General features: G+C 49.9%; 1 protein-coding gene across 2 annotated transcripts in view; it reads right to left on the bottom strand.

Annotated features, from left to right (window-relative positions):
* ADAMTS2 (ADAM metallopeptidase with thrombospondin type 1 motif 2) overlaps positions 1–24,822 on the bottom strand; it is a 239,860-nt gene that overhangs the window by 26,068 nt on the left and 188,970 nt on the right. For both annotated transcript variants that reach the window (XR_009502679.1, XM_059919687.1), the window contains exons 8-14: positions 24,236–24,379; positions 23,744–23,876; positions 23,010–23,123; positions 9,409–9,554; positions 6,532–6,707; positions 5,246–5,379; positions 96–219 (exon numbers count right to left, since the gene is read on the bottom strand). Coding sequence is in view for 1 of the 2 variants with exons in the window: in XM_059919687.1 (XP_059775670.1) it covers positions 96–219; positions 5,246–5,379; positions 6,532–6,707; positions 9,409–9,554; positions 23,010–23,123; positions 23,744–23,876; positions 24,236–24,379 (971 nt within the window). In the remaining variant the exon portion in view is untranslated. The remainder of the gene's footprint in view (positions 1–95; positions 220–5,245; positions 5,380–6,531; positions 6,708–9,408; positions 9,555–23,009; positions 23,124–23,743; positions 23,877–24,235; positions 24,380–24,822) is intronic.

Here is a 24,822-nt window from a genome sequence, read left to right as displayed (position 1 = left end):
CAAACAGCTGAGAACGCAGTCAGAGCCACCCGGCCAGGTGCTATAGACATTCAGGCCTGGGTGCCCTGGGCAGGGGGAGGGAGGGGCGCACTCACCGAGCTTCTTGGGCGAGCGTGTGAATGTGCCCTTGACCACCTTGCAGTGGGAGTTGTCCCCTCCACACACACCACACTTGTCCTCCTGTTTGCTGGAGCCGATCACCCCGTCACAGCCCACCTTCTGCAGAGGGGTGGGGAGGTGCAGTGTACACTCGAGACCCCCTCTCCCCACCTGTTCCCTCCACAGCCCAGGTCTGGGCATCCCTTCTTAGCAGTTCCTGATGCAGGGGAAGGAGAGGGGGCTTTGGAGCAAGACAGACCCTGTGTGCCCACCCAAGGACCAGCCTTTCCCCCTCACTCATCCACTCGTCTGGACAGTGTGACCTGCGGAGGGCGGCTCTGTACAGCCTAAACAGGGCCTGGTCCTGAGGCTGTCCTGCCACAGCACGCTGGCGTCCTAATGGACACATCAGACATCGCCTCTGCCCCTTCTCCCGGCCGTCCACGCAGCACAGCCCCAGAGGCGGTCCCTCCAGGGCTCGCACCCAAAGCTTAGGCCAAGATGTCCCTCCCTCACACTGCCCCCAGGAACAGTGTCCTCTTCAGTCTGCCTCGGGGTGTCTGGGCAGGAGGTGACAAGAGTTGGTAGGAACACTTGTGCCTTCATTCTCTCAACCAGTCCTCTCAACACTGTCCACTCTAGTATCGAAACTTGTTCCACACAGAGCAGGGACGCTCCTTGCCCAGGGCCACCTGGTAGAGGCAGTAACAAATTCCGGTTCTGTTACTCTCTATAGCCCTGCCGATAGCACACCATTCCCAGGGCCCCAGAGCTCTGCGGGGAGCAGACCCTGGGTCTGAGCACACTGCCTGAGGCCACTTTCATATCCTTGACCACGCTCAGCAGGGAAGACAAGCTCTCCTCCTAGCTGGTCTGCTCCCTCTCTGTCCTAGAGTACACCATAGCAACACAGGTTTCCCTCTTTGCCCCGCCTGCCAGAAAGCCCAGAGCCACTTCAGCCCTCAGGATCCTCCTGCCACCGCCTCCTGTGAGACTGCTTCCTTTCCCTTTGCTCTTTGATTTATTTATTTTTTTTGATATCTCTTTTTCATTTTTTATTTTTGCTTTTTTAAAATACACACTTTAAAAAAACCTTTTTATTGGAGTATAGTTGCTTCACAATATTGTGTTACTTTTGCTCTCTGATTTCTGACTTTTGTCTTACAAAGACCTTTGAGGGCAGGGTCTCTAGACTATGAAGGGGTTAGAGAGCCACTTCCTGGCAATGCAGTCTCAGAGAAACTTCGAGTTTGTTTCCACATTTGTGACATGGAGTCAGAGCGGCAAGGCCTGCCAGGGCTGTTGCCCAGATGAGAGGATATGGTCCTTGTAAACAGTCACACGTTGCCTGAAGGATGAAGCTGATGCTGAGGAGGAGGGAAGAGAAAGAGGGGAGGAGGGAGAGGAAGGGAGGGAGGGGAGAGGAAGGGAGGGAGGGGAGAGGAAGGGAGGGAGGGAGGGGAGAGGAAGGGAGGGAGGGGAGAGAAAGGGGAGGAGGGAGAGGAAGGGAGGGAGGGGAGAGGAAGGGAGGGAGGGGAGAGAAAGGGGAGGAGGGAGAGGAAGGGAGGGAGGGGAGAGGAAGGGAGGGAGGGGAGAGAAAGGGGAGGAGGGAGAGGAAGGGAGGGAGGGGAGAGGAAGGGAGGGAGGGGAGAGGAAGGGGAGGAGGGAGAGGAAGGGAGGGAGGGGAGAGGAAGGGAGGGAGGGGAGAGAAAGGGGAGGAGGGAGAGGAAGGGAGGGAGGGGAGAGGAAGGGAGAGAGGGGAGAGGAAGGGAGGGAGGGAGGGGAGAGGAAGGGAGGGAGGGGAGAGGAAGGGAGGGAGGGGAGAGGAAGGGAGGGAGGGGAGAGAAAGGGGAGGAGGGAGAGGAAGGGAGGGAGGGAAGAGGAAGGGAGGGAGGGGAGAGAAAGGGGAGGAGGGAGAGGAAGGGAGGGAGGGGAGAGAAAGGGGAGGAGGGAGAGGAAGGGAGGGAGGGGAGAGGAAGGGAGGGAGGGGAGAGGAAGGGAGGGAGGGGAGAACCTCCTGTCCCGCCAGGGTGGTTGTGATATTGTGATTTATGATATATATATATATTTGGTCTTCATCCAGTTTCTGGCTAGACCTCCTAAAACCCTTGGAATTTCCTGTGGTGAGAGCCATAATGCTGTCTTTATGGGGGGTGGGGTTGAGTAGGTGGTCAGTGACCCATTATTTAGTCAGTCATGCCTGTAATGAAGTCTCCATGACAACCCAAAAGGGTGGGGTTTGGAGAGCTTCTGGGTTGGTGAACACATGGAGATTTGGGGACAGCGGCACGCTATGGAAGGGCCTGGAAGCTCCATTCCCTCCTACATACCTTGCCCTAAGCATCTTCCATCTGCCTGTTCCTGAGCTATATCCCTTTATAATAAACTGGTAATCTAGTAACTGTGTTTTGAGTTCTAAGAGTCACTCTAGCAAATTAATTGAACCCAAGGAGGGGGTTGTTGGAACCTCCAATCTACAGCCTGTTAATCAGAAGCACAGGTGACAAGCTGGACTTGTGATTGGCATCTGAAGGCAGGGGGCCGTCTTATAGGACTGAGGCCCTAACTTGTGGGATCTGATGCTATCTCTGGGTTGGTAGTGTCAGAACTGAGTTGAATTGTAGGACACTGCCAACTAAAAATTGGCACTTGCCTTCTGCTTCTACAAGGATTAGGTCACTAGCCACTGCAGTCGCTGACCTTCAACACACCTGAAAGGAGTTCAGGGTGCTCTGGGAAAAACTGGCAGAACAGGCCTTCAGAGAGTTAGATATTTTCAGGAGAAGATTTTATGAACCCATAAATTCTTGCATCTTCTATCTAAGAAAGCACCAAAATCATTAATGGCGACATCTGCTCCTGGTGACTATCAGCAACCTCCTTGTGACCAGCAGCAAGCCTCTGCCGCAATGTGTGCTTGACTGCACGTACCCCCTTTCACTGAAATCGTGCATAATACTGACCTCCGCTTACCTCTTTGGAGCAGTTCCTCAGAGCTATAGTCCTCATTTTGCCCCAAATAAAACTGAACTAACATCTCTCACATTATGCAATTTTTTTCAGCCCACAATATCCAGCTGGTGTCAGAGAATTGCTTGTTGGACACGTGGGGGAAAATACTCCAAACTGGAATTGGAATCAGAATCTTTATGGCCTCATTTACTTCCTGATTCCCTGCTCTGTGTGTGTGTGTGTGTGTGTGTGTGTGTGTGTGTGTGTGTGTTTGTGTGTGTGTGTGTCTTTATTCTCCTGACATGTCTTTTGCTGTCATTTCGCTTTGAAACTTCCTGAGTCATTGTGTTTTGATATTCTCTCATTGACAGCGTCCACTTGGATATTAGATTCTTTTAAAAGAAGAGTTTCACATTCACATGTATTGTGAGGACTCCTACATTTCATCTTATTACTCCCATTTCCTTTGTGTGTTTTCAACCTTTCTGTCTCCTTTGTTTTCTAACTTTTGCAATGTGACCATATATAAATGTAAACATTTTCTAATTATGCAAAACTCTATCATTCTACTGTTATCTGTTCAAAATCACCATTAATTAATGAAATACCCTATTCTTCTCCAGTTGTCAATGTCAGGAGTGAAGCTCTAGACACGCCCACTAGCCAAGAGGGTGAATCAGTGTTCCTACTTCCCTGTTATGTTTGTACCATATGCACAGCTGCCATCTAAAGCTACTTCCACTACTAAATGTTTCCCATGAGGGCCGTAGCCTCTCTTAATCACAGTTTTTAATATTTTCTGTGTGTTATGATGTTTTGACATCTTAAAAATCTTGCTAGTCAAGAAGAGACCGCCCCTCCCAGGGCTAGCTAGCCAGTTCTTAGGGACAGCAATGGAAGCACACCTTTCATACACAAACCAACTGATTTCCTCCCTTTATCAAACTCTCACACACTAAGCCAATATGTCTCTGCCCTAAATCATCCCGGGGTCAGATACCAGGAATCTAGAGACCACTCCTGCCAGAGTTATTCAAACTGGCCAATCCCAAGCTGTTTATTCTGCCTGCCTTGCCTTTCCCATGGAAACCCCAATAAGAGCTTTGGCCCAGACTTTCTCCTGCTCCCTCTGCCTCCCAACTGAATCTGGTGCTTCTCCATGTGGCCTTGCACAGCATGTCATGCCCTTCCCTCAGGAAATGTAAGTAATAAGTTCTTCTTTCAATGGCACTGACTTCTCTGTGTCATCATTTGGTCACCTCCATCAATTAAAACCCCTCAGGTACAGGGGAGACACTGCTGTCTTTAAGTATTTGGCTGAGTGTTTGGAGTGTGAGCAGACTGTATGGCCTGCCCTCCCGGCTGGCTGCAGTCCTCCTGAAATCACGTGCCTGGAGAGAATCCCTGAGCTTGCCTCCAGCTACTCCACACCCCACCTCCCTGCTCTTCCAGCCTCATCCGTCTCCGCCAGGGGGCCTGCGGCATTCTGCCAGGCTCTCTGCCAGGGACATCCTGAGGATGCTCGTTTCTCAGGAAGGTAAGATGAGAATCAGCCTCTTTGAAGGCTTTGAAGAATCTACCTACAATCAGTCTCATCTACACAGAGGCTTCCAGGTGTTTCTAGGGGACGGGACAGTTCTGCACTCATGTTACTATTTTATGCCATGTGTGCCCCACAGTTGTCTCTTGTAACAGCCTAAGATTGAAGCCAAAGACAATAAAGTAACAGAAAACAGAGCAGGGCATTTCTACAAAGAGCCAAACCAACGAGAGCCATGGTGGGCCACCCTGATCGAGAGTAAGCTGTCCAGTGCCCAGAGGAGTGCAAGGACATGGCAGTGCTTCACAAGTGGTCCCCCAGGGACCATGTGCATCAAGATCACCTGGTAAAACTGGTAAAACTCATGCTCTGGGCCACAGCCTCAACCTATGTAAGCAGAATCTCTGAGGTGGAGCCCCAAGCTCCTCAGGTGGTTCCTCAGACTCAAGTCTGAGAACCTTTGTCATGGAGAGGGGCAGCAGGGAGTAGCGGGTGGGAACCAACATTTGCTGAGAGCCTGCCCTGATCTAGATGCTGTTTGCAACACTTTGCAAGCTCAACCTCAGTGAATCCTCCCAAAGCCCCAGAAAGCTGAGGCCCTGAGCTGCGGCTGCCCCTGCTCCCGTGGCACCGCACTGGCCTCGTGGCACTCACCCTGCAGTCCCCACGCACGCAGAGGCTGAAGGCGTCCTTGTAAGAACAGCGCGTCCCATCGTGCACCATGCGCTTCATGGACACCACCTCCCCAGTCTCCTTGGACTCACAGTAGAGGTGGCATCTCTCTTTGGCTGGAAGGGAAGCAGAGGGGTGTTGGTGAGGAGGGCCAGCTGCACCGCTCACTTTGCTTGCAGTTTCCTTCCCAAGTGTGCTAAAGGGAAACACCCTGCAAGGAGAAACTCTCACCCAGGAGGGTCTTCTTACGATTCACCCACCCCCTTACATGCCTGACCTGGGCCGGGAGAGAAAGAGAAAGGGGGCAGATAACTGCAACCCCTTTCGTGACCCTGTTGTGTGGGACTTAGGAAGAGCTTTTCTCAACTGAGCCAGGCTGTTGTTGGTGCAGCCAGATCTCAGATTCCCGAGGCCCTGCCCAGAGACCCCCCATATCAAGGGGAAGGGAAAATGGCTTTTTACCAGGTCTCTACCTGGAGACCCTTTTCAGTCAACCTCTGAAACCCCAAATAAGATGCCCCCTGATTCAGTCTTGGGTCCCTGGCACCTTCCCTTCTCAGCATTTACCTCCGAGGTCACTATGACACCACGTCATTATTTGATTTTTCACCAGACCAAAGCCTCCCTCTGAGAGGGGGATCTGTCTGCTCTGGCACTGCCTCCTTGAATGCACACGTGGGGCTTGCAACAGGTGCTCAGCCGGTGTGACACACATGGGGTGATGGAGACAGCAGAGCAGGCCCCAGTCCCCACTCCCCTCCTCTGCCCAATGCCTGGAAGGAACAGAAACTGTGTTTCTCCATCATTTAGTGGGAGGGGGACCCAAATGAAATACAAACACTCTCATGCTTGAAACTACCAGACTTTTCAGTTCTAGGAGCCAACTAATGCCTTTTGATGCTTAAACCAGTTCAAGTCACTTGGAACTGAGAGCTCCCACTGAAAGAAGAGGGATCAGAAGTAACCTGATTCCTTGGCAGGCTCCGCCCCTGCCCTCCACCTCAGGGCTGAGTCAGGGTAAAGGCGCAACGCTAGCCTTGTCCGCTGGGTGGCGAGCACAGGAGCCTGGGGCCAGCTGGGCCCCGCCCTCTCCGCTGCATCCTTGGCCAGGTGCAGTTGTCTGGCTCTTCTGGGATTGCAGTCCTGCTGTGAGCCCCAAGCCGGCAGCCACCCTGCCCAGGGTGGGCTCTGCTGGCATGCCCATGCAGAATCAGTGGCCCAGTGAGCCCTGGCCTGTACACTGAATGCCCACTCCCCTTAGGGCTCACCATCCCGGTGCTCGTGGGGCAGCCAGTGGTGCTGGGCGTCACCATGCTCGAAGTATAGGTCCCACTGCCGGCACTGCTCCTCACGGAAGTCAGCCAGGGCGTCAGGGCAGTCCTGGGAGTTGCAGAGCTGGAAATCGTAGGCAAGGCCTGAGCAGGTGCGGCCCCCATTGGCTGGGCTGGAGGAGAAAGCAGAAAGGTCTTGCAGCTCAGTGCCAGGGAGAGGCCAGCACACGGGGTGCCACCTGTGGGATCTGGGGGGAATCCCTGATCCTTGGGGGTCAGGGGGCAGCTCTGTCGAGTGAAGGGAAGCAGCCTTGCCCTGTCCCAGCCGCAGGACCTGGGCTATCCCCCAGCCTCCAGGGCCTTGCAGCATCACTATAGAAGGCGCTGGTAATCCTCTCTCGGGGGCCTCATGGGAAGGGAGCATCTACTCAGCCCCTGTGCACCCCCCACCCCCATCCCAGCTCTTGTAGCTGTGGCGGTGAATCAACAGTGAGCTGTAAGAGGGTGTTTAGGTTCTGCTGTGCCCCCAGCCATAAGCCCCAGGGTGGTGGAGCTGGGTGAGCCTCCCCTACATCCGGGCCTGGGCCTGGGCCTCACATACGCTGGGAACTCAGAGCAATTCTGAAGTAGTGGAATCTTGCTACAAGTGTTCTTAACAAGTGTCAGGTACACAGTGGACACTCCATCTCCAGCTTTCCTCCATCTCAAGAAAACTTGGGCTGTGTTTCTGTAATTTCCTTACTTTGTTGAGAACATCAGCAGTCCACAAAGCACTAACCCCACAGGAAAGGCGCCAGCTGGTGGCCAACAGGTGCCCATGGCAGGTGGGGTGATGGGGTATGGCAGGCCAGCACCCTGGGAGGAGCTGGTGGGCTTCAGTGCTGCCATCTTCTAGGCATGGCAGAGCCAAGCAGAACCCGAGGTCCGCCCGAGACTTGGGCAAAAGTCATGTTCTGCTGTGATGATGGATGTATAGCATATAGCACTGTAGAGTGAATGATGGAAGGGGCTGGCTTCCATGAGGCTCCTTGCACAGTGCCATGTTCTCAGGGGAAGTCGGTGGAAATAACAATCTGAGAAATTTGTGGAGAAAGAACCAAGAGGCCTCAGTGTTTGATGGGGACCATGAAAGAAAGGGTGACTTTGAGATTTACACCAGGGCCACTGATGGGACCACAGATCAATGACAACACCAACCAGGGCGTCACCAGGAGGGGGTGCAGGCCTGCGTGTAGGTGTGGGGAGCCCAGGGGCATCGTGCAGCAGGAAAAAGCAGGAAGGGGTCGGGCTGTCGCTGGAACCCCCGGCCAGCCCAGACGGGAGCCATACAGATTCAAATGGAAATCCATGATAATTCCAAAAGAGAATGTGAGTTGGAGAATTCAAGGGAGGCCAGGGAGGAAGAGAAATTGAAGAGTTTGAGCTCATGCTGTAGATTGTTTGCAGTTCTGCAATCAAGAGTGGCGAGGCAAAGAACACAGAGGGAACTCAATCCGGTGAGCGGGGGCCCAGCTGGGAACCTCAGGAATCTTCACACTGGCCACAGTGTCCCAGGAAAAGTTACTGAGCCAGGGAGCAGCAACTAAAGATGGGGCAGCATAAGGCCCAGCTGTCGTCTCCAGGAGGACACACGAAAGGGGAGGCCCACGGGGCGCACTGGCGTTGCTGACAAAGAGGCTGTGTGGGGCCTGTGGGCTCTGAAATGCTCTGGGCGCTGCAACTGTGCGTATTCCCCGCGGATGCAAGTGAGGCTGGCATAAATGAACCGTGCTCAGAGCTCTGTGTGGAGCATCTGTGTTGTCTGATGGTCACTGATGTGCACGGAATGCTGGCACTGGCCAGGGGTTAGCTACTCTCCAGGCCCAACAGTGTTTGTGAAGAGATGGAATGGCAGGCAGTTCTGACAGTTTTGCTCACGTCACTGCTGCCCCTGTCCCTTGCTGCCACCAAGAAGGCTGAACCTGCTAGAGGGGTAAGAAAATCCCTAGAGTGCGCAGGTGGGGAGGGACAGAACATAGAGCACCCAGAACCTGCATGATCTCCCCCGGGGCCAGACCTGGGGGTGGTGAGTCCCCTGTACCCCAAGAGCCCAGCATCAGGCACCACAAGGAGTCAGGGCCTGGTGTGGGAGAGAGGGGTTGTCAGGCCAGTTCTGCTCTTCTGACTGTGCACCCTGGACCAGAACCTGGAAGTCCTCACCCAGCACCCTGTAGCCTCTGAGCTTCTAACTTCTTGTCTTGTCAGTCTCATCTTGAGACAACTGTAATAGCCCCAGGGGAGCTCTGAGGATAGCACAGGGGATGGGGCCTGCCTGGGAAGCAGGATGGGGAGCATGGGTGGAGGTGGGAGTCCAGCGGGCCTTCGGGCAGCCTCTCCAGGCTGTTTCTCCCCTGGGCAGCTGGGAATGGTGGCATGTCACTGACACTGCCTCTTGCCTGATTGCAAATAGCTGCTCTCCTGCTCAGGCTCCTGGCATCCTGGAACCCGAGAGAGCCCTCCTCTTTATCCCCATTGCCCCATCTCTGTTCCACCTCCTATTCTTGATGCCCTCAACCAAGAAGAACAGAGGAGGCCGGTGTCTAGAGTAGGATGCAGGCCAAGTGGGAGGAATGGCCCTAGGCCACCAGGTCAGAAGACCAGGTTTCCAAGTCTCCAGAGCTGGCTCTGGCCCCAGCAGGCTATGTGGCATGAGCCCTCCCCTCTCTAAGTCTCAGTCCCTCCCAAGAAGATGAGAAGGGGCCAGAGCTGCCTGCCCTCACACCCTCTCCAGAACTGACATCCGCAGGGGCCTCGCAGGATAGGGTTGGCTAGCAAGGGCCCTTGGGGACCGCAGCTGCCACCGAGGAAGGCTGGGAAACATCAGGGCCAACTCACTGTGGGTTGTCGCACTGACGGGTCCTGAACTTCACACCTGTGCCGCAGGTACGCGAGCAGGAGCCGAAGGGACTCCAGGCACCCCAGTTGCCATCTCGCTTGAGGATGTCAGGTGTCAGCCAGATGCAGTGTCCTTTAAAGCAGTGCTGAAAGACAGAAGGTCACATGCCCCCCACCCTTCAGCCTGCAGTGCCCGTGATGACTGCCTGGCCCTCGAGGCACAGGGAGAACAGGCCCTACTCACCCCTAGAAGCTCAGAACTTCGCTGGGAGGCATGGTAAGGTGTTGGCCCACCCAGCTTCCCCCGACCACCACGCTGGTCTCCCACCATCCTCAGTGCCTTGTTCAGCCTACTCTGTCCCCGCAGCCAGAGCCCACCCCACACCGTGTCTGCAGGATGAAACCCCCGGCCTGGCATGCCCACACAGCACCATTCATAAAGATGTAAGCGGCACATCAAGCCAGTGACTCTAGAGACATGTAAGGTCTACTGTTTAAGTAAAAAAAAGCAATTTAAAAGAAATATGGAAACGAAGGATAGGTGATATGTTGACATGGTAAAAATTCATGAATACAGTAAGTAGAACACTGGAGTACAAGAAACTCAGGTCTATAACTTGAATCTATCACTCTGCTGCCCTTCCTAGTCCAGAGAGGAAGCTTATACAATTCAGGGCCCATTTGAAGAAGATTGCAAAATTAAAAATACTAAATTAGGTATAAAATGGAATATTGATTTAGAATTAGAAAATATAAAACAAAATATTTAAAAACTGACAAATACCACAAACCACCAAAAACAGAGAACAATGATTTTTTTCAAATTGATTGATGGACAGAACATTTCCTGCAGTTCTAACTGTATACTCTTTCATGCCCTCTTCATATGACAATAATTTTGTAGGATTGTATTCCATAGGGAGAATAGAAAGATAATGCAGTCATTCCTCAGCAAGTTTTTTCTGTAAGGGCCAGACAGTAACTGTTTTAGTCTTTGCAGGCTACATGCTCTCTATATCAACTATTCAACTCTGCCATTAGAGCATGAAAGTGGCTACAGACAACATATAAATGAATGGAATGGCTGCATTCCAATAAAACTTTGTTTACAAAAGCAGCAAATGGAAACTTCTAGAATGGAGCTGTAAGAAACTTGGTGAACTCTCTCCTCAGTAAAACAGCTATTTAACTGGTGAAAATTATTTTCTAAACAAACCATTTAAATTATCTGGACAACAATGACTGACTGTATAGCATAGGGAACTATATTCAATATCTTGTAATAACCTATAATGGAAAAGAATCTGAAAAAGAATATATATAACTGAATCACTTTGCTGTACACCTGAAACTAACACAATATTGTAAATCAACTATACTTCAATTAAAAAAAAAAAAAGTATCTGGAAATTGTCCTAAGGTCAATACAACAAATGGAGAAAACTTACTAAATCTTGGTAAGAATAGTGAAAGTCTATACATTTGAGCCACAATCCTCTCCCATTCCTTCCCCATCTCAGAGTGATGGAGGCTTTACTGCCTAAAAGACAGAGGTCTTTGTCTCCTCAGCTCCCAGTCTAGGGCTATCATTTCACCCTGGGAAAGGCAGGACACTGGCATCTCCCATACCTCCCAACTCTGTGTTGCAGAAAATCTGTTCCAGTCAGGGAACTCCCTTTGCCCACCTAGTCCTCACTCCCAGACTGGAGGCTCTACCCCAGGTATGGCAAACCAAGAATACAATACTCCAGTAGCCCCTTATCTGGCTTGCTTGTAGGGCAGAGGTTCCATGCTGAAAGGGAAAAGCCAAGAAGACTAGAAGCTACTATCTCTATCCAGTGACCTATTCGTAGACCAGGAGTGTCACTCTGGAAGTGGACCACCCTGCTCCTAGCTCCAGTGCAGTGGTGCAGTAGTCTTCCCAGAGGGAGAGGCAGAACTGAGAGCTCCATAGCTCACCCTAACAGGACTAACTTTATTTGGAACAGAGCATGAGGAAGTTCATGCCTAAACAATTCATGTCAAAAACAATAGAAATCTTGGTAGTGAGCAACTAAGAGGAGGCCAGTAGCTCCGCAATACTAGTAAGCAACAAGTAAAATGGTAAACCAACTAGAAGTGTAACCAGGGAAAAGACAGCTAAGAGCCCTCCTGGAGTCTGAGCAAGCCTCAAATATTGGTAACACCCTGCCTCTGTGAAGGGTCCAGAATCTAATTGGGTCAGGCTGTAGACAAGTTGTACCCCAGGGCAACCGTATCAAAAACAATACACCATCAGCTAGCAGCTAGTGAAAGCTAATTGGGTGTGATACCAATAGAGGCAGAACAGCCAGAAGCTTAGCTGGAAGATCAAAGAAAGAGACAAAGAGAACCTGGCTAATCCCACTGTTCTGGGGGTGGAGGTGGGAAGCTGTGTGGCCCAGGTGACTATGCATATGCCCAAGGCTGTGATCTCTGAGGGGCAATATCAGCAGCTGCATGCTGCAGGGCAAATAAAATTTATTGAAACAGTGCATCCAAGTCACTAAAGAAATAAACAGGTAAACAAGCAAACAACAGCACAACAAGGTCTAGGGGAATCAATATCCAGTTTCTTCAACGTATCATCTAAAATGTCCAGTTTCAACAAAAATTTCTGAGACAAGAAAGGGAAATCTATACACAGGAAAGTAAGCAGGCAACAGAAGCTGCCTTTGAGGAGGCCCAAATGTTAGAATTAGCAGGAAAAAATTTCAAAATAGCTATTATAAATACGTTCAAAGAACAAAAGGAAACCATGTCTAAAGAACAATGCCTCACCAAATGGCATCAGGAAAGAGATAGATATGAAAAAAACACAAACAAAAAGAAAAAAAAAGAAAAAGAAATTCTGTAGTTTAAAAGTACAAAAACAAATGAAAAATTCACTAGAGGGCTTAGTAGTAGATTTGAGTTGACAGAAGACTCCATGAACTTGAATATAGATCAATAGAAATTATGCAATCTGAAGAGAAGAGGGGGAAAAAAACAAAGAAAAATGAACAGAGCCTCTGAGAAACATGGAAGACCATAAATGCACTGAAATGTGCACAGTAAAAGTGCCAGAAGGAGAGGACACAGAGGAAGGAGTAGAAAATATTCAAAGAAATAATGGCTGAAAACTTCCAAAATTTGATTAAAAACATTAACATACACATCCAAGAAATTTAACCAAGTAAGGTAAATGCAAAGAAATCCACACCCAGACACAATATAGTCAAATATAGAAAGACAAAGGTAAAATGTCAAAAGAAGCAAAAGAAAAATGACTCACTGGAAGCCCAATAAGATTAACAGTTTGGGATTAGCAGATGCAAACTGGTATATATAGAATGGATAAACAACAAGGTCCTACTGTATAACACAGGGAGCTATATTCCATATCCTGTGATAAACCATAATGGAAAAGAGTACAAAAAAGAATATATATATATATATATATATATATATATATATATATATATATATATATATATATATATTTGTATAACTGAGTCACTTTGCAGTACAGCAGTAACACAACATTGTAATTCAACTAAGAAATTAGAAGTACTTTGAGTTAAAAAAAGAAAACAATTCTATTTACAATAGCATCAAAAAAAAAAAAAAGAAAGAAAGAAAGTAAAAGAAAAAAACCTTAGGAATAAACTGAAGAAAAAAATGCAAAACTAGTACACTGAAAACTACAAAACATTGTTGAAAGAAACCAAAGATCTAAGTAAATGGAAAGACATCCCATGTTCATGGATCAGAGTTTAATATGGCAGCATAGTCATACCTCAGAGATACTGCTGGTTCAGTTCCAGACCACAACAATTAAGCAAATATCAAAATAAGGAGGGTCACATGAATTTTTTTGGTTTCCCATTGCATGTAAAAGTTATGTTTACACTATACTGTAGTCTATTAAATGTGCCATTATGTCTTAAAAAAACAATGTAATATCTTAATTTAAAATATTTTATCACTAAAATATGCTAACCATCAACTGATAATGCAGGGCTGCCACAAACTTTCCATTTGTGGAAAAAAAAAAAAAAGTAATGTCTGCAAAGCACAGTAAAGCAAAGTCTAATAAAACGAGGGATGCCTGTACTTCCCATATTGATCTGCAGATTCAATGCAACACTTATGCTGGAATTTTGCAGAAATTGAGAAACAGCTCCTAAAATTCATATCAAATGCCAAAGGACCAGAAATAGCCAAAACAATCTTTAAAAACAACAAAGTAGAAGGACTCAGACTTCCCTATTTCAAAGCTTACCACAAAACTACAATAATCAAGACAGTGTGGCCCTGCCATAAGGACAGACAAAATTATTCATGGAACAGAATGCAGAGTCCCTAAAAGAATCTTTAAATATGATCAACTGATTTTTAACAAAGGTACCAAGTGATTCAATGGAAAAAGAATAGCCTCTTCAACAAATGGTGCTGAGACAACTGGATATTCACATGCAAAAGAATAACGCTGGACTCCTTCCTCACACCTTACACAAATACTAACTGAAAATGGATCATAGATCCAAATGTAAGAGCAGGAATACATCTTCTTGACCTTATGGCAATGGTTTCTTAGTTACAACACCAAAACACGAGTGACAAAAGAAAGAATATCTAAATTGGACTTCACCAAAGTTAAAAGCTTTTGTACATCAAATGATATGATCACGAAAGTGAAAAGACAACCCACATAACGGGAGAAAATATTTGCAAACCATATATCTGAGCAGTCTGATAAGGGATTTGTACCCAGAATGTATAAAGAATGATTATAACTTGATAATAAAAAGATACCTCAATTTAAAAATAAGCAAAGGATAATGAATAGACATTTATCCAAAAAAGATATATACAAGTTGCCATTAAGCCCATGAAAAGGTGCTCAAAACCACAATGAGATAACACTTCACATCCACTGGGATGGTTATAATAAAAACACAGGTAATAAGTTTTGGTGAGGATGTGGAGAAATTGTTAGTAGGAATGTAAAAAGGTACAGCTGCTTTGGGAACGAGTTTGGCAGTTTCTCAAAATGTTAAAAATAGAGTTACTATAAGAGCCAACAATTCCACTCCTAGACACATATTCAAGAAAAATGATACATCCATGCACTAACTTGTACACGAATGTTCATAGCGGCATTTCTCATAATAGCTGAAAAGAGGTAGCAGCTCAAATGTCCATCAACTAATAAATGGATAAATAAAAAACAGTATATGTATACAATGGATTATTATAGAGCAACGAAAAGGAATAAAGTACTGACACATAATACAACCTGGATGAACCTTGAAAACATTACGCTAACTGAATGAAGCCAGTCACAGAAGGATGCACATTGTACAATTCCATTTGTATGAAATGTTCGGAAGAGGCAAATCTAAGGAGACAGAAAGTAGATTAGTGATTGCCGAGGATTAAGGGGGAGGGGGGATGAATCGAAGTGACTACTAATGGTTACGGGGCTTCTCTTTGGAGTGACAAAAATGTTCTAAAATTTGATTGTTGTGATGGTTGTACAACTCTGTGAATATACTGAAAACCATTGAATTGTACATTTTAAATGGGTGAATTTAAATGTGAGTCACATCTTAATGAAACTGTTAGGGGAAAATAAAACAGGTGGCAGGTGGAGTTGGTATGTGTGCTCTAGCCTGCTCTGGAAGGTTGAGCGAAATATTTTTAAATTTTCAGTAATTTAAAGATGTTATTGGTGATGTTATGTGAACGTGTAGATGATCAAATTTGCTATCCAGTGTGCTTCCGGATATGGATTTCAGGGTATTTCAGGTTTTCTTGGTCAGAGCCTGATTTAAAATGTTTTTGGATTAGTAACTCAGTAACTGTTGCTGGCAACATTCTTATTGTAGGGGCAATATTCTGAGCTTTACATTGCCTTTGATGCTGTCAACATTTCATGTCAAAATCAGAAAGAAGTTTAAATGCTTTTCCAATGTGTTCATCTGATTCCCTCCTCTTCATTAACTGCATTGTCAAACGTTTCAAGAGCCTGTTACTTATTTCTCTTTAATATTTATCTCTTCCTCCTAATGAATGACTGCTTTAGTTTGATCTGAAAACTTTTTTCGTTATAATTAAATTTTTGAAGTCAGATTTATTGCTACTGATTTCTTTACTCATTTTAAACTTTTATTTATTTTCCACTGATTTTTATCTGAATTTTCTTTAATAAATATATTTGAAAATGCTAAAAGAAGGTATCTTTATACAAATATCTAAATCAGAAGTCTGTCATTTCTCCCTTACTTTATTGAAGCATTCTGAAACAACTTTCAAAATTGCAGTTAAACTAGTAACAGCTTTATCAACATTTTGAATAAACTTTTTGCATCCCATCTGCATTCAGGTTTCTCTCCTGGACTTTGAAAATTATTTTTAGTGCCCCTTGTGTTTTGTAATGTGTATGTTTGGAGGTCTGGACAGTTTTTAAATAAGCGAACCATCTTATCAAACTTGGCATTTTCAAAGAAGTATCCAAGTTGGATCTGTGTTAGTGCCCCATCTACAAGACAAACCCCAAAAGAAAACAAACTATTGCAAAGATAAAAGTAATCACAACCTCTAGTATATGTGAGGCCCCTTTTCTCCAATCAATTGAGGAGACTGTAGTGAACACAGCACAGATTCTGCAACAACCCTGGGTGAGTTGGCACAGAGGCAGTAACAGTACTTCTAGAAGCTATTCTTACACCTGGATAGAAACAACAACCTAACCGTACACATAAGGTACTAAAAACCATGTAAATAAACCAATAAATATACCCCAAATCCAATTTCTCCTTAGCCAAAGCCACAAAGCACCCACGGCCCCTCTAATGTCAACAGGAGAAGTGTATCAGAGGGGAAGGAGGAGTGATCCTAATTGATTATGGTCAGTGCAAATATACGACCATGTGAACACATTGTGAGGCCTGTCCCAGGGCCCTGGAAGGGGCTTATGCAAGTTTGGGGCCCCAAAGCTTATATATTGTCAGCTTCACGGTAAACCCATCTCTGCTCCCTTCTCAAAACCTTCTGGGGTTCCCCACTGCTGCAGGATTTAGACTAGCCCTGTGGCCTGGCTCCAACACACCAACCCTGCTCTATCTCCCATGTCACACCAGGCACCGGAGCGCTGACTGCTCTCTGAACAGACCACACTGTCTTTGTGAGCTCCTCTGCGAAAGAAGCCCCTAGCTCCACTTCCTTCCCCACCCCTGGAGTAATGCAGGGACCCCCCTTGCAGAACAGAGACGCTCACTCCCCCAGCTGTGGAGAGCTGCTTGTTGCTCGTGGCTGACAGTTGAGTCCCTTTATAGGAAATGCCCTCAGCCAAAGACAGCCGCCTAGCCCGGAGTCATGCCCTTTTCCTGGGGACAGCCATGGCCAGAGGTCAAGGTGGGGGACAACTCTGAAAGGCCAGCCCAGAGCTCCGGGCAGGGTAGGCTGAACCCACGTTGTGACCACACCACTGTTCAATGACTCTCTCTCTCTGCAGGTGTTGATCTTGAGCATGCTCCTCAGGAAACACCTTGCCATCAGCTCTCTGTCTCAGAGCCCATTTCCAGGGCAGCCAAGCTCCCGTCTCCATGCCCACGTTGCTCCCATGTATCCCTCCTGGTTCTCAGCTCTTGTCTCCCTAGATTTGTACACATCTCTGCTTGGGAGCCCACCTTGCCTCTTCTTCCTTACACAGGCCTCTCACTCCTCCCAACCAGTTGAAGCACTCCCAGGCCTGCCTTTGCACCAGTCTGAGCCCACACGAGGCTCTGCAGAAGCTGCCACTCCCTGGATTCTCCTTCCCGGGCTCTGGGCAAGTGATCAAGGGCTCCACCACCACCAGGTTGGGCACCCGGGCACATGGCCAACAAGCACGGTCATGAGCTACCTGGGTTCTGGCAGGCCTGGCTCCAGGTCACCAGTGATGCTGTTCACATCCTTCCTGGGCCACAGTTACCTCATCTCCCACCTCAGAGCTCCCCTCACTCAACCAGGGAAGGGAAAGACCCACAGAACTGCTTATTAGTGTCCCCCTCAGCTGGTGGAGCAAGGGGAGGGCTGGCAGGAAAGGAGGAGGGCCCAGGCAGGGGAATGTTGTGGACTGAATATTTGTGTGCCCCAAAATTCACATGTTGGGTATTAGAATGTAGCGCCTTTGGGAGGTGATTAGGGTGGAGCCCTCATGAATGAGATTAGTGCCTTTAAAAGAAGACAAGAGAGAGATGATTTCCCTCTCCAAAATGTGAGGACAGGGAGAGAGGATGGCAGTCTGCAACCCTCACCAGAATCCGACCATGGCGACACCCTGATCTCGGATTTCCAGCCTCCAGAAGTGTAAGGAATAAGTGCCTGTTGTTTAAGCCACCCTAGTCTCTGGCTTTTTGTTATAGCAGCCCCTGTTGACTAAGACAAAGAGGATGGGAAGGGTCCTGGCACCTCTGAAGGCTGTGACGGGGCCCAGCCTCTAAATCACTGGTGGGCATGGGAACCAAGGGCCAGGGGGATGGAGGAGGCCACATAGTGGTCCCCCTGTCCTCACTGAACAAATTGATCCCCAGTTTGTAAATGAGGAGCTGGGCATGGGACAACTCAGGACACTCCACAGGCCCATGGTGTGATGGATCACCTCCTCCACAGACTTGGGTCCAACCAAATGCACAGAGGCAACACACACGCACTGTAGAAAATATGAAAACAAGGCAAAGCAGAAAGACAGGAAAATCACCCTAAATTCCACCACTCAGAAGCTGTCCCTCTAATATTTGGTTTATTTCCTCCTGGATGACTATGAGCATTTAAAAGAATGCAATTATCCCAAATGAACAATTTTATACTCTGATGCTTCAGTGTTATTATAAAAGAAACATGTTTAATATTATTAAAATGCTTTATAAACGTATGTTTAAATGCCTACAACTATTTCATCCAATAGAGAGGTTTAAACATTTAAAAGCACAAAGTCACATGTCATGAGTGAATTCAGAGCCCACACGTACCCATGGACAATCCTGACCAGGGCTGCCTCTCCGGATAAGTACCACGGAGAGCGCTGGTGCACCTAAGCAGGGCTGGGAACACTGCCAGGTTGGTCTGAAAGCCTGAAAGGCAGACTGTTCTTTTCAGGAAGTGCACATTTAGCATTTCTGAACCACTGTGATCCTGGGTTTCCGTTCTCCACCCGCCAGCATGTCCCAAGCTGGTACCATGTGCCAGGAGCCTGGGCTGTGAGGATAACTGAGTTGGACACTTAGATGACTCACCCGAGGGGTGAAGGATGGCTCAAGGTCACACAATGAGGAGGGAGGGAGGGACCCAGGGTTTAAACTCTCATGCCCAGACTGTGGGCTGTCCCTGTTGCTAGGCCTGCCTACCAGTTCTCGACTATGCAGCAAAAGATGGGGCATCACAGGGCCTCTGCACTCTGGATAAGCACCGTGGCACACGTTTCTGAAACAGTCCTTCTGAATTCATGAAAACTTAGGGTGGGCGTTGCTTCCCCAAGATACTGCAGGTGAATGTGAGACACATGAAGGACTCCTTCCTGCCAAGACACACTGACGCAGGAGCCATCCTGACCCAGCTGGATCTGCACCCCGCCCGTGACCCTGACCCTGGCTCAGGCAAGGAGGGCAAGGTGAGCCCACAAGCCCGGCCTGCAGGGTAGAGGCACCTGGGGGGACCCTCTGTGCTTGGTCTGACCCTGCCTCCAGGGTATCCAGGGCATACACTGTGTGGCCACAGGGTGCACCTGTCTGAGAGCAGATCTGAGCCACGTCCCCAGCACCCTGGACAGGGCAGGTCATGAAGCAGGCTCAGGGACAGCCATCATCAGCTCAATCAGTCCTTCCCTCTCTCCCACCATCACCCAGTCTCCTGGGGAGCCATGTGTGTTAATCAGGTCTTTTGTTTTCTGGATTCTGATGCTTTGACTTCTGGGCCTTGCTGACCCTGGGGGGACTGTCCCTCCCAGGGTTAGCCAGTTCCTAGAAATAGTAAGCAACTCATCCACTAGTGCAATTTTCAAGTGCAAACCAATCAATCCAGAGCACACAGAGCCACCTCCTTCATCAGGGCTCCTAAATTCCAGGCCACCATCCTCCAGCCTAATCACTCCAGGGCCAGTCAGGTGCCAGACAACTAGGGGCAGCCCCTATGCCCCAGAGCCCACTGGAATTATTCACACCGGCCAATCCTAAGCCTGCTCACCTTGCCTTGCCGTTCCTTTCTGCAGAAACCGCAGCTCCTGCCGCCCTCTGCTCTCCAACTGATCCTGATGCTTCCCTGTGTGCCCGACCGCCCCCCCTCGCCCCCCTGCCACGGTGTGGTGTGGCCCCTCCCTTTGGGGTCTGTGAGGAACAAACTATCTTTTCAATGGCAATTGTCTTGATCTGTTGGCCCTACTGTACCTCAACTTTTCTACTAATACATCATACTTTAAAACATCATGCTCCTCTCATCCACCCTCCCCAGCCATCCTCACCGCGCTCCCACCCAATGAGGTCCCCCCGCCTGGAGCACTGGTCCCACTTCTCTCCACCCTTCGGGATTTGGCTGGAGTCACTGACCAGGAAGCCTCTCTGAGCTCCCGACAGGTCCCTCCCCATCCCGTTCCTCACCACCATGTCATGGCTGCCTCGTCACATTCGTGGCCGACCCCCACAGACAGCGAGGTCTGATGGAGGAAGAGGGACCCTGACACATGGATGGATGGATGAATGTGAAGCTGAGGTGACTAATCAGCCTAATCCTCAGGTCCACTGCCCACGTCCATGTCCAAGATCAACAAGCTCACCTCTCCCCTCTCAGCCAAACACGCCTGCCCAAAACTCCTGATTCCATAAGAAAGCTGTATGCCCACTGGCCCTCATTCCTCACCGCCCATCCTCGCCACTTGATCTCACCAACACATGCACTCTGCACCCTTCCCACCCCATTGTGGGAACCCAGGCAGACAAACTGAGGGGCATCAAACTGAGGGGCAGGCAGTGGAGGTGGCTCATCTCTAGTCTTGTTCCTTCTCTCCAGGTCATCTCTGCGGATGGAATATAGATACATTGTTCCGTCTCTGGGAAATGGTGGGAAACTGTGAGTAAGCAGGGAGATAATCCAGTGATGGAGGCCAAGAGGGGAGAATGCACTTGGGATGACCCACTGTGGACATGTGGACCCCAGGCAGAGCCTGAGTGCTGTGTGACCCCCTGCCAGGGGTCTTGCAACGGGGGGGCAGAGAGGGACGGAAAGGGACAGCTGAGCTTGGCAAAGTCCTGGTCCCTGAGATGACCTGCTATTTCTCCAAACTGCCTAGACTTTCCCCCTGCTCCCTTCTGCCTCTCCTCTCTCCTGGGCCCTGGGGCTGTTCTTGCAGGAAAGGGAGAGACAAAGGATGATTGCTTTCCAAATATAAGATTACATTGCAATAAGAAACTCATAGAGGCAGAGGATTCTGATAGGCCCCCGGGAGGTGCCCTTCCCCTCCTCCTCTCTCCCTTTGCCCCTCCAGCCCCACTCCACACGCACACCAGGAATCCCTCACCTAGGTCAGCTTTCTACCCATGCTCCTTGTGAACGAGGGCAGGCTGAGCTAAGCTCCACCCCCTCAATCAGCACAAGACTGATTTTTAATATATAAAATGATGGGGTTTTTACTGGGCTAAACGAACTAAGGGTCCTACCACCAAAAAGAGTGAAAGGTCGTCACCGAGTCAGTGCCTGCTGTGAGAAAGGGTACTTTGGCCACATCTGCCCACCTTCCTCACCAGACCCCACCTCCCGCCCAGGAGAAGCGGGCCAATCAGCTGGCGGTCAGGCACTCTTTGGCCCACATTTTGCAGTGGTCAGTGGTCCTGTGGGTGAAGGCCAGCCACACACACCCCTGGGCGAGCACACTGTGCAGGGTCTGCTCCCACTCTTTCTCTCCACCCAGGGCTGGACTTGGAGGGGCAGACTGGGGAAGGAGGCCATGCTGAGCTAGTCTCATTCTCCAGTTTAGCACTTACTGGGCTCCCCACTGGGGTTATGGCAAATGTTTTGGGGCCCCGTTCCCTCCCTCGAGCTCCTGTGGGGAGCAGGGCTACAAGGTCAGTTCTGGCATTACTAAGTCCCTGGAGTATTACTAACAACATTTTCTTTCCAACTTCTGACAGTTCATTAAGTCTAGGGGCACAGCTAAATAACCTGGGGCACCTCTTAAAAATACCGTTTCCCACGTCTTCTAACAGAAACATACTTGTGAATGTTCATTAGCAGCACTATTCACAAATACCAAGAGGTGAAAAAGACCCAAATGTCCATCAAACGATAAACAAATGTGGTATATCCATACAGTGGAAGGTTATTTGGCCATAAAAAGGAATGAAGCACTGATATCTGCTACCACACAGATGAACCTTGAAGTTATTACGCTAAGTGAAAAAGGCCAGACACAAAAGGCACATATCATATCATTCCACTTATATGAAATTCCAAAATAAGCAAACCCATAGACAGAGAAAGCAGATTAGTGGTTGCCAGGAGCTGGAGAGAGGAGAGAAATGGGGAGTCACTGCTTAATGAAGTCTCTTTTTGGCGTGATGAAAAGTTTTGGAAACTAGATAGTGGTGATGGTTGCACAACATTATGAAGGTACTAAAAGCCACTGAAAGCGGTTAAAGTGATGAATTTTAAGTTATGTGAATTTTGCCATAATTTTACAAATAAAGAACCAAACAAGACAATTCTCAGTCCTTATCCCAAATCAAAATCTTCAGGGTGGACCTGGAAATCCACATCTTTAAGAAGCTCTGCCAGGACTTCTAAAATAAAGCAGAATTTAAGAGCTGCGGTGTAGGAACCTCAGGCTCAGGTGGTTTGGATGCCTTTCTAGGCCTGACTCGGGGGGACGTGTGCTGGAGTCCTCTCCTGGGCCTCACTGGATGCTGCTGGATCTGTGTGTCTTCCCTGGGCTGAATCCTCCTGGGCTAGGCTTAGGCTCATCTGCATAAGCCAGCCCCCTAGAAAGTGCTTGGCCGAGGAGTGGGAGTGTGATTTCATCTGAACCAATGAGAATCAGGCCCGGAGTTTGGGCTGGAGGGAGAAGCCCTTTGTTCTGCTGCTTCGGAAGTAGGAGGTGGGAAGGTGGGAAGAGGGCCTGGGGCAGCAGGCAGGCGCTGGTGGGTGGCCATCCAGCTACCTCCAGGGACAAGTCTGCCCACCAGGGACCAAACACCAAGGCGCCAGAGGATAGAAAGGCCAAGCCTGATGCTGGGCCTGAGGATCCCGTGGTCCACCAGAATGTTGGCCAATATTGGCTCCAAGATGAGGTGACCCAGTCACCCACAGTGTGCAGGGGGAGATGGAAGGCTGCTGGAACCCTGAAACTGGTCCTCAGAGGAGGGGATTCCTGCAGTGGGGCTTGAAGCACATTGAGGAGCTCTGAGACACCAGGTTCCCTCCCATAGAAGAAAGAGTGCACGGGGCAGAAGCTGTGGAGTGTGGGGTTATTAGAAATGAGGAAGGGGTCCCCTGAGAAGACCCCTGGCCCCACTCCGAGGGCCCTGCGGGGCCTGTGCATGTCACAGTGCCTGCCCTCTGCCCCAACTCACCTTGCCAGGTGCACACATGGTCCCATCCAGGGGAGGCCCCTTCTTCGTCTTGCAAAAGTAGGGGTTGTCAGGGTGGCTGCACCACAGCTGCTTGCAAGGGTCAAAGGTCCGGAACTGGAAGAGAGCGCCAGCAGCTAGCCAGGCCACCTCCCACTTCAGGGACCCTCTGGGGGTGCCGCCCTGTCGCCCAGGGTCCTCTTGCACAGCTGCGGAGCCAGAAATGACTTGCCCACCCATGACAGGCCTGTGTGGTGCCCTGAGCTCTGTGTGATTCTGGGGCTGTGAGGACCTCGAGCAGACAGCACGGTGCTTCACATCTTTGCAGGCTGCTTGGCCTCCCCAGCCTCCAGACCTTGGTGGTTGCACCTCTCACGGAGCCTGGACAGAAAGCTGGGCACAGCTGTGCTTGGCATGAAGGCTTGGTGGCCTTCCTCCGGCCCAGGCAGGAGGGGCGGTCACTGCAGGGTCCCATGAGCACTCACTGTTCCCCCGCTGAACACTCCCCTGCCTCAATCCCTCCTAAAGCCATGTCTGGACCAGCCGGGAGGGCTCTGGGTGCCGACTGGGGAAAGAGCAGTGGGTGTGGAGGGAGAGGCTGCGGTTTTGGAGGGCTGCTCCGCCCTGTGCCAGGGGGCCACCCAACACCAGCCGCCTCCCAGGAAGCCAGGCCGATCTGGGGCAGACCCCCCCGCCCCCACCCAGCCCTCGGAGGTGTCGTGGGCTCCGACACTCACCGCGGTACACATCATGTAGCCAAGGCCGAAGTCAAAGCGGCACTGTTCGTTCATGGAGTAGTGCAGCCCCGGGAGCTGGGGCAGCGCTGGCCAGTCGTGGGTGAAGGGGTCATCCCGCAGGCAGTCATAGGAGCTGTGAGGGGACACATGGGTGCCACAGGCTGCCTTCAGCAGGACTGGCCATCCAGCCCAGGAGGCAGCTGAGGCCCCTCATGGAGCCTCGGGGGTGGGCCTGCCTGCACCCCCCAGCCCTAGGCTGTGCTGCCTCGGTTTCCCTGCTGCACCTGTTTTCTTTGGCATAAGCTACCCAGGACCAGGCGTCCATTAAAGGTGCAGCTGTCATAACCACTTTCCATCCAAAACCTAGCCCCCAACAATGGGATCCCCCCCGTCCTGTACTGCCGTCCCCCTCTCCCCTTCCCTGCACCCCAGGCTGGAGGCGCTGAGTCCGGCACTTCGGGTTCGTCCTTGGGAGACACAGGTGGTACTCACTGCAGGTAGCGGCTCAGCTCCTGCTGGCTGCAGCGGGACCAGTGGAAGCGGTGGAAGGCTGCCTGCACCAGGGGCGCCATGATGCTACCCAACTGCACCTCGTCACCGCAGCGGTTGCCCTGCCCATCGTGCTCCATGCCCAGCCTGTGCGGGAAGACAAGGCCGCCTCACTGGACCCTCACCTGGCCGCACTCACCTGTCAGCTCCACCCCGCCCTGATGCTCGGAGGGCACCCCTAACCTCCCCCACCTTAGTTGGCTTGCTCTGCCCTGAGCAAGGTGGTACCCATTTTCTACCAGCTAACTTTAAAGTCAGGGGCACTCTGAGCTGACAGCATCCAGCAGCAGCCCCCCTCAGGTATCCTGTCCCCAAGGCAGAGCACTGTTACATGACAATGCAGTGGAGGCAGAGGCGTCCAGAGCCCTCGCTACGCACCCAGCAGCATGCACACCCAGGCGGAGTAGTTTCCCCAGCTCCAGCTCTCTGCTCCTGCGGAAGGCTCCCTCAGAGCCTCAAGTTACACATCTGTAAAATGGGGTAAGAAGACCCCCCCCACCCGCCCCGCCCAGGTGCTTGAATGGCATAAT

The sequence above is a fragment of the Balaenoptera ricei genome, chromosome 3, assembly GCF_028023285.1.
Source record: "Balaenoptera ricei isolate mBalRic1 chromosome 3, mBalRic1.hap2, whole genome shotgun sequence".
Lineage (NCBI taxonomy): Eukaryota > Metazoa > Chordata > Mammalia > Artiodactyla > Balaenopteridae > Balaenoptera > Balaenoptera ricei.
Note: the sequence above shows the minus strand (reverse complement) of the source record. Positions and strands in the feature narration are given on the sequence as shown.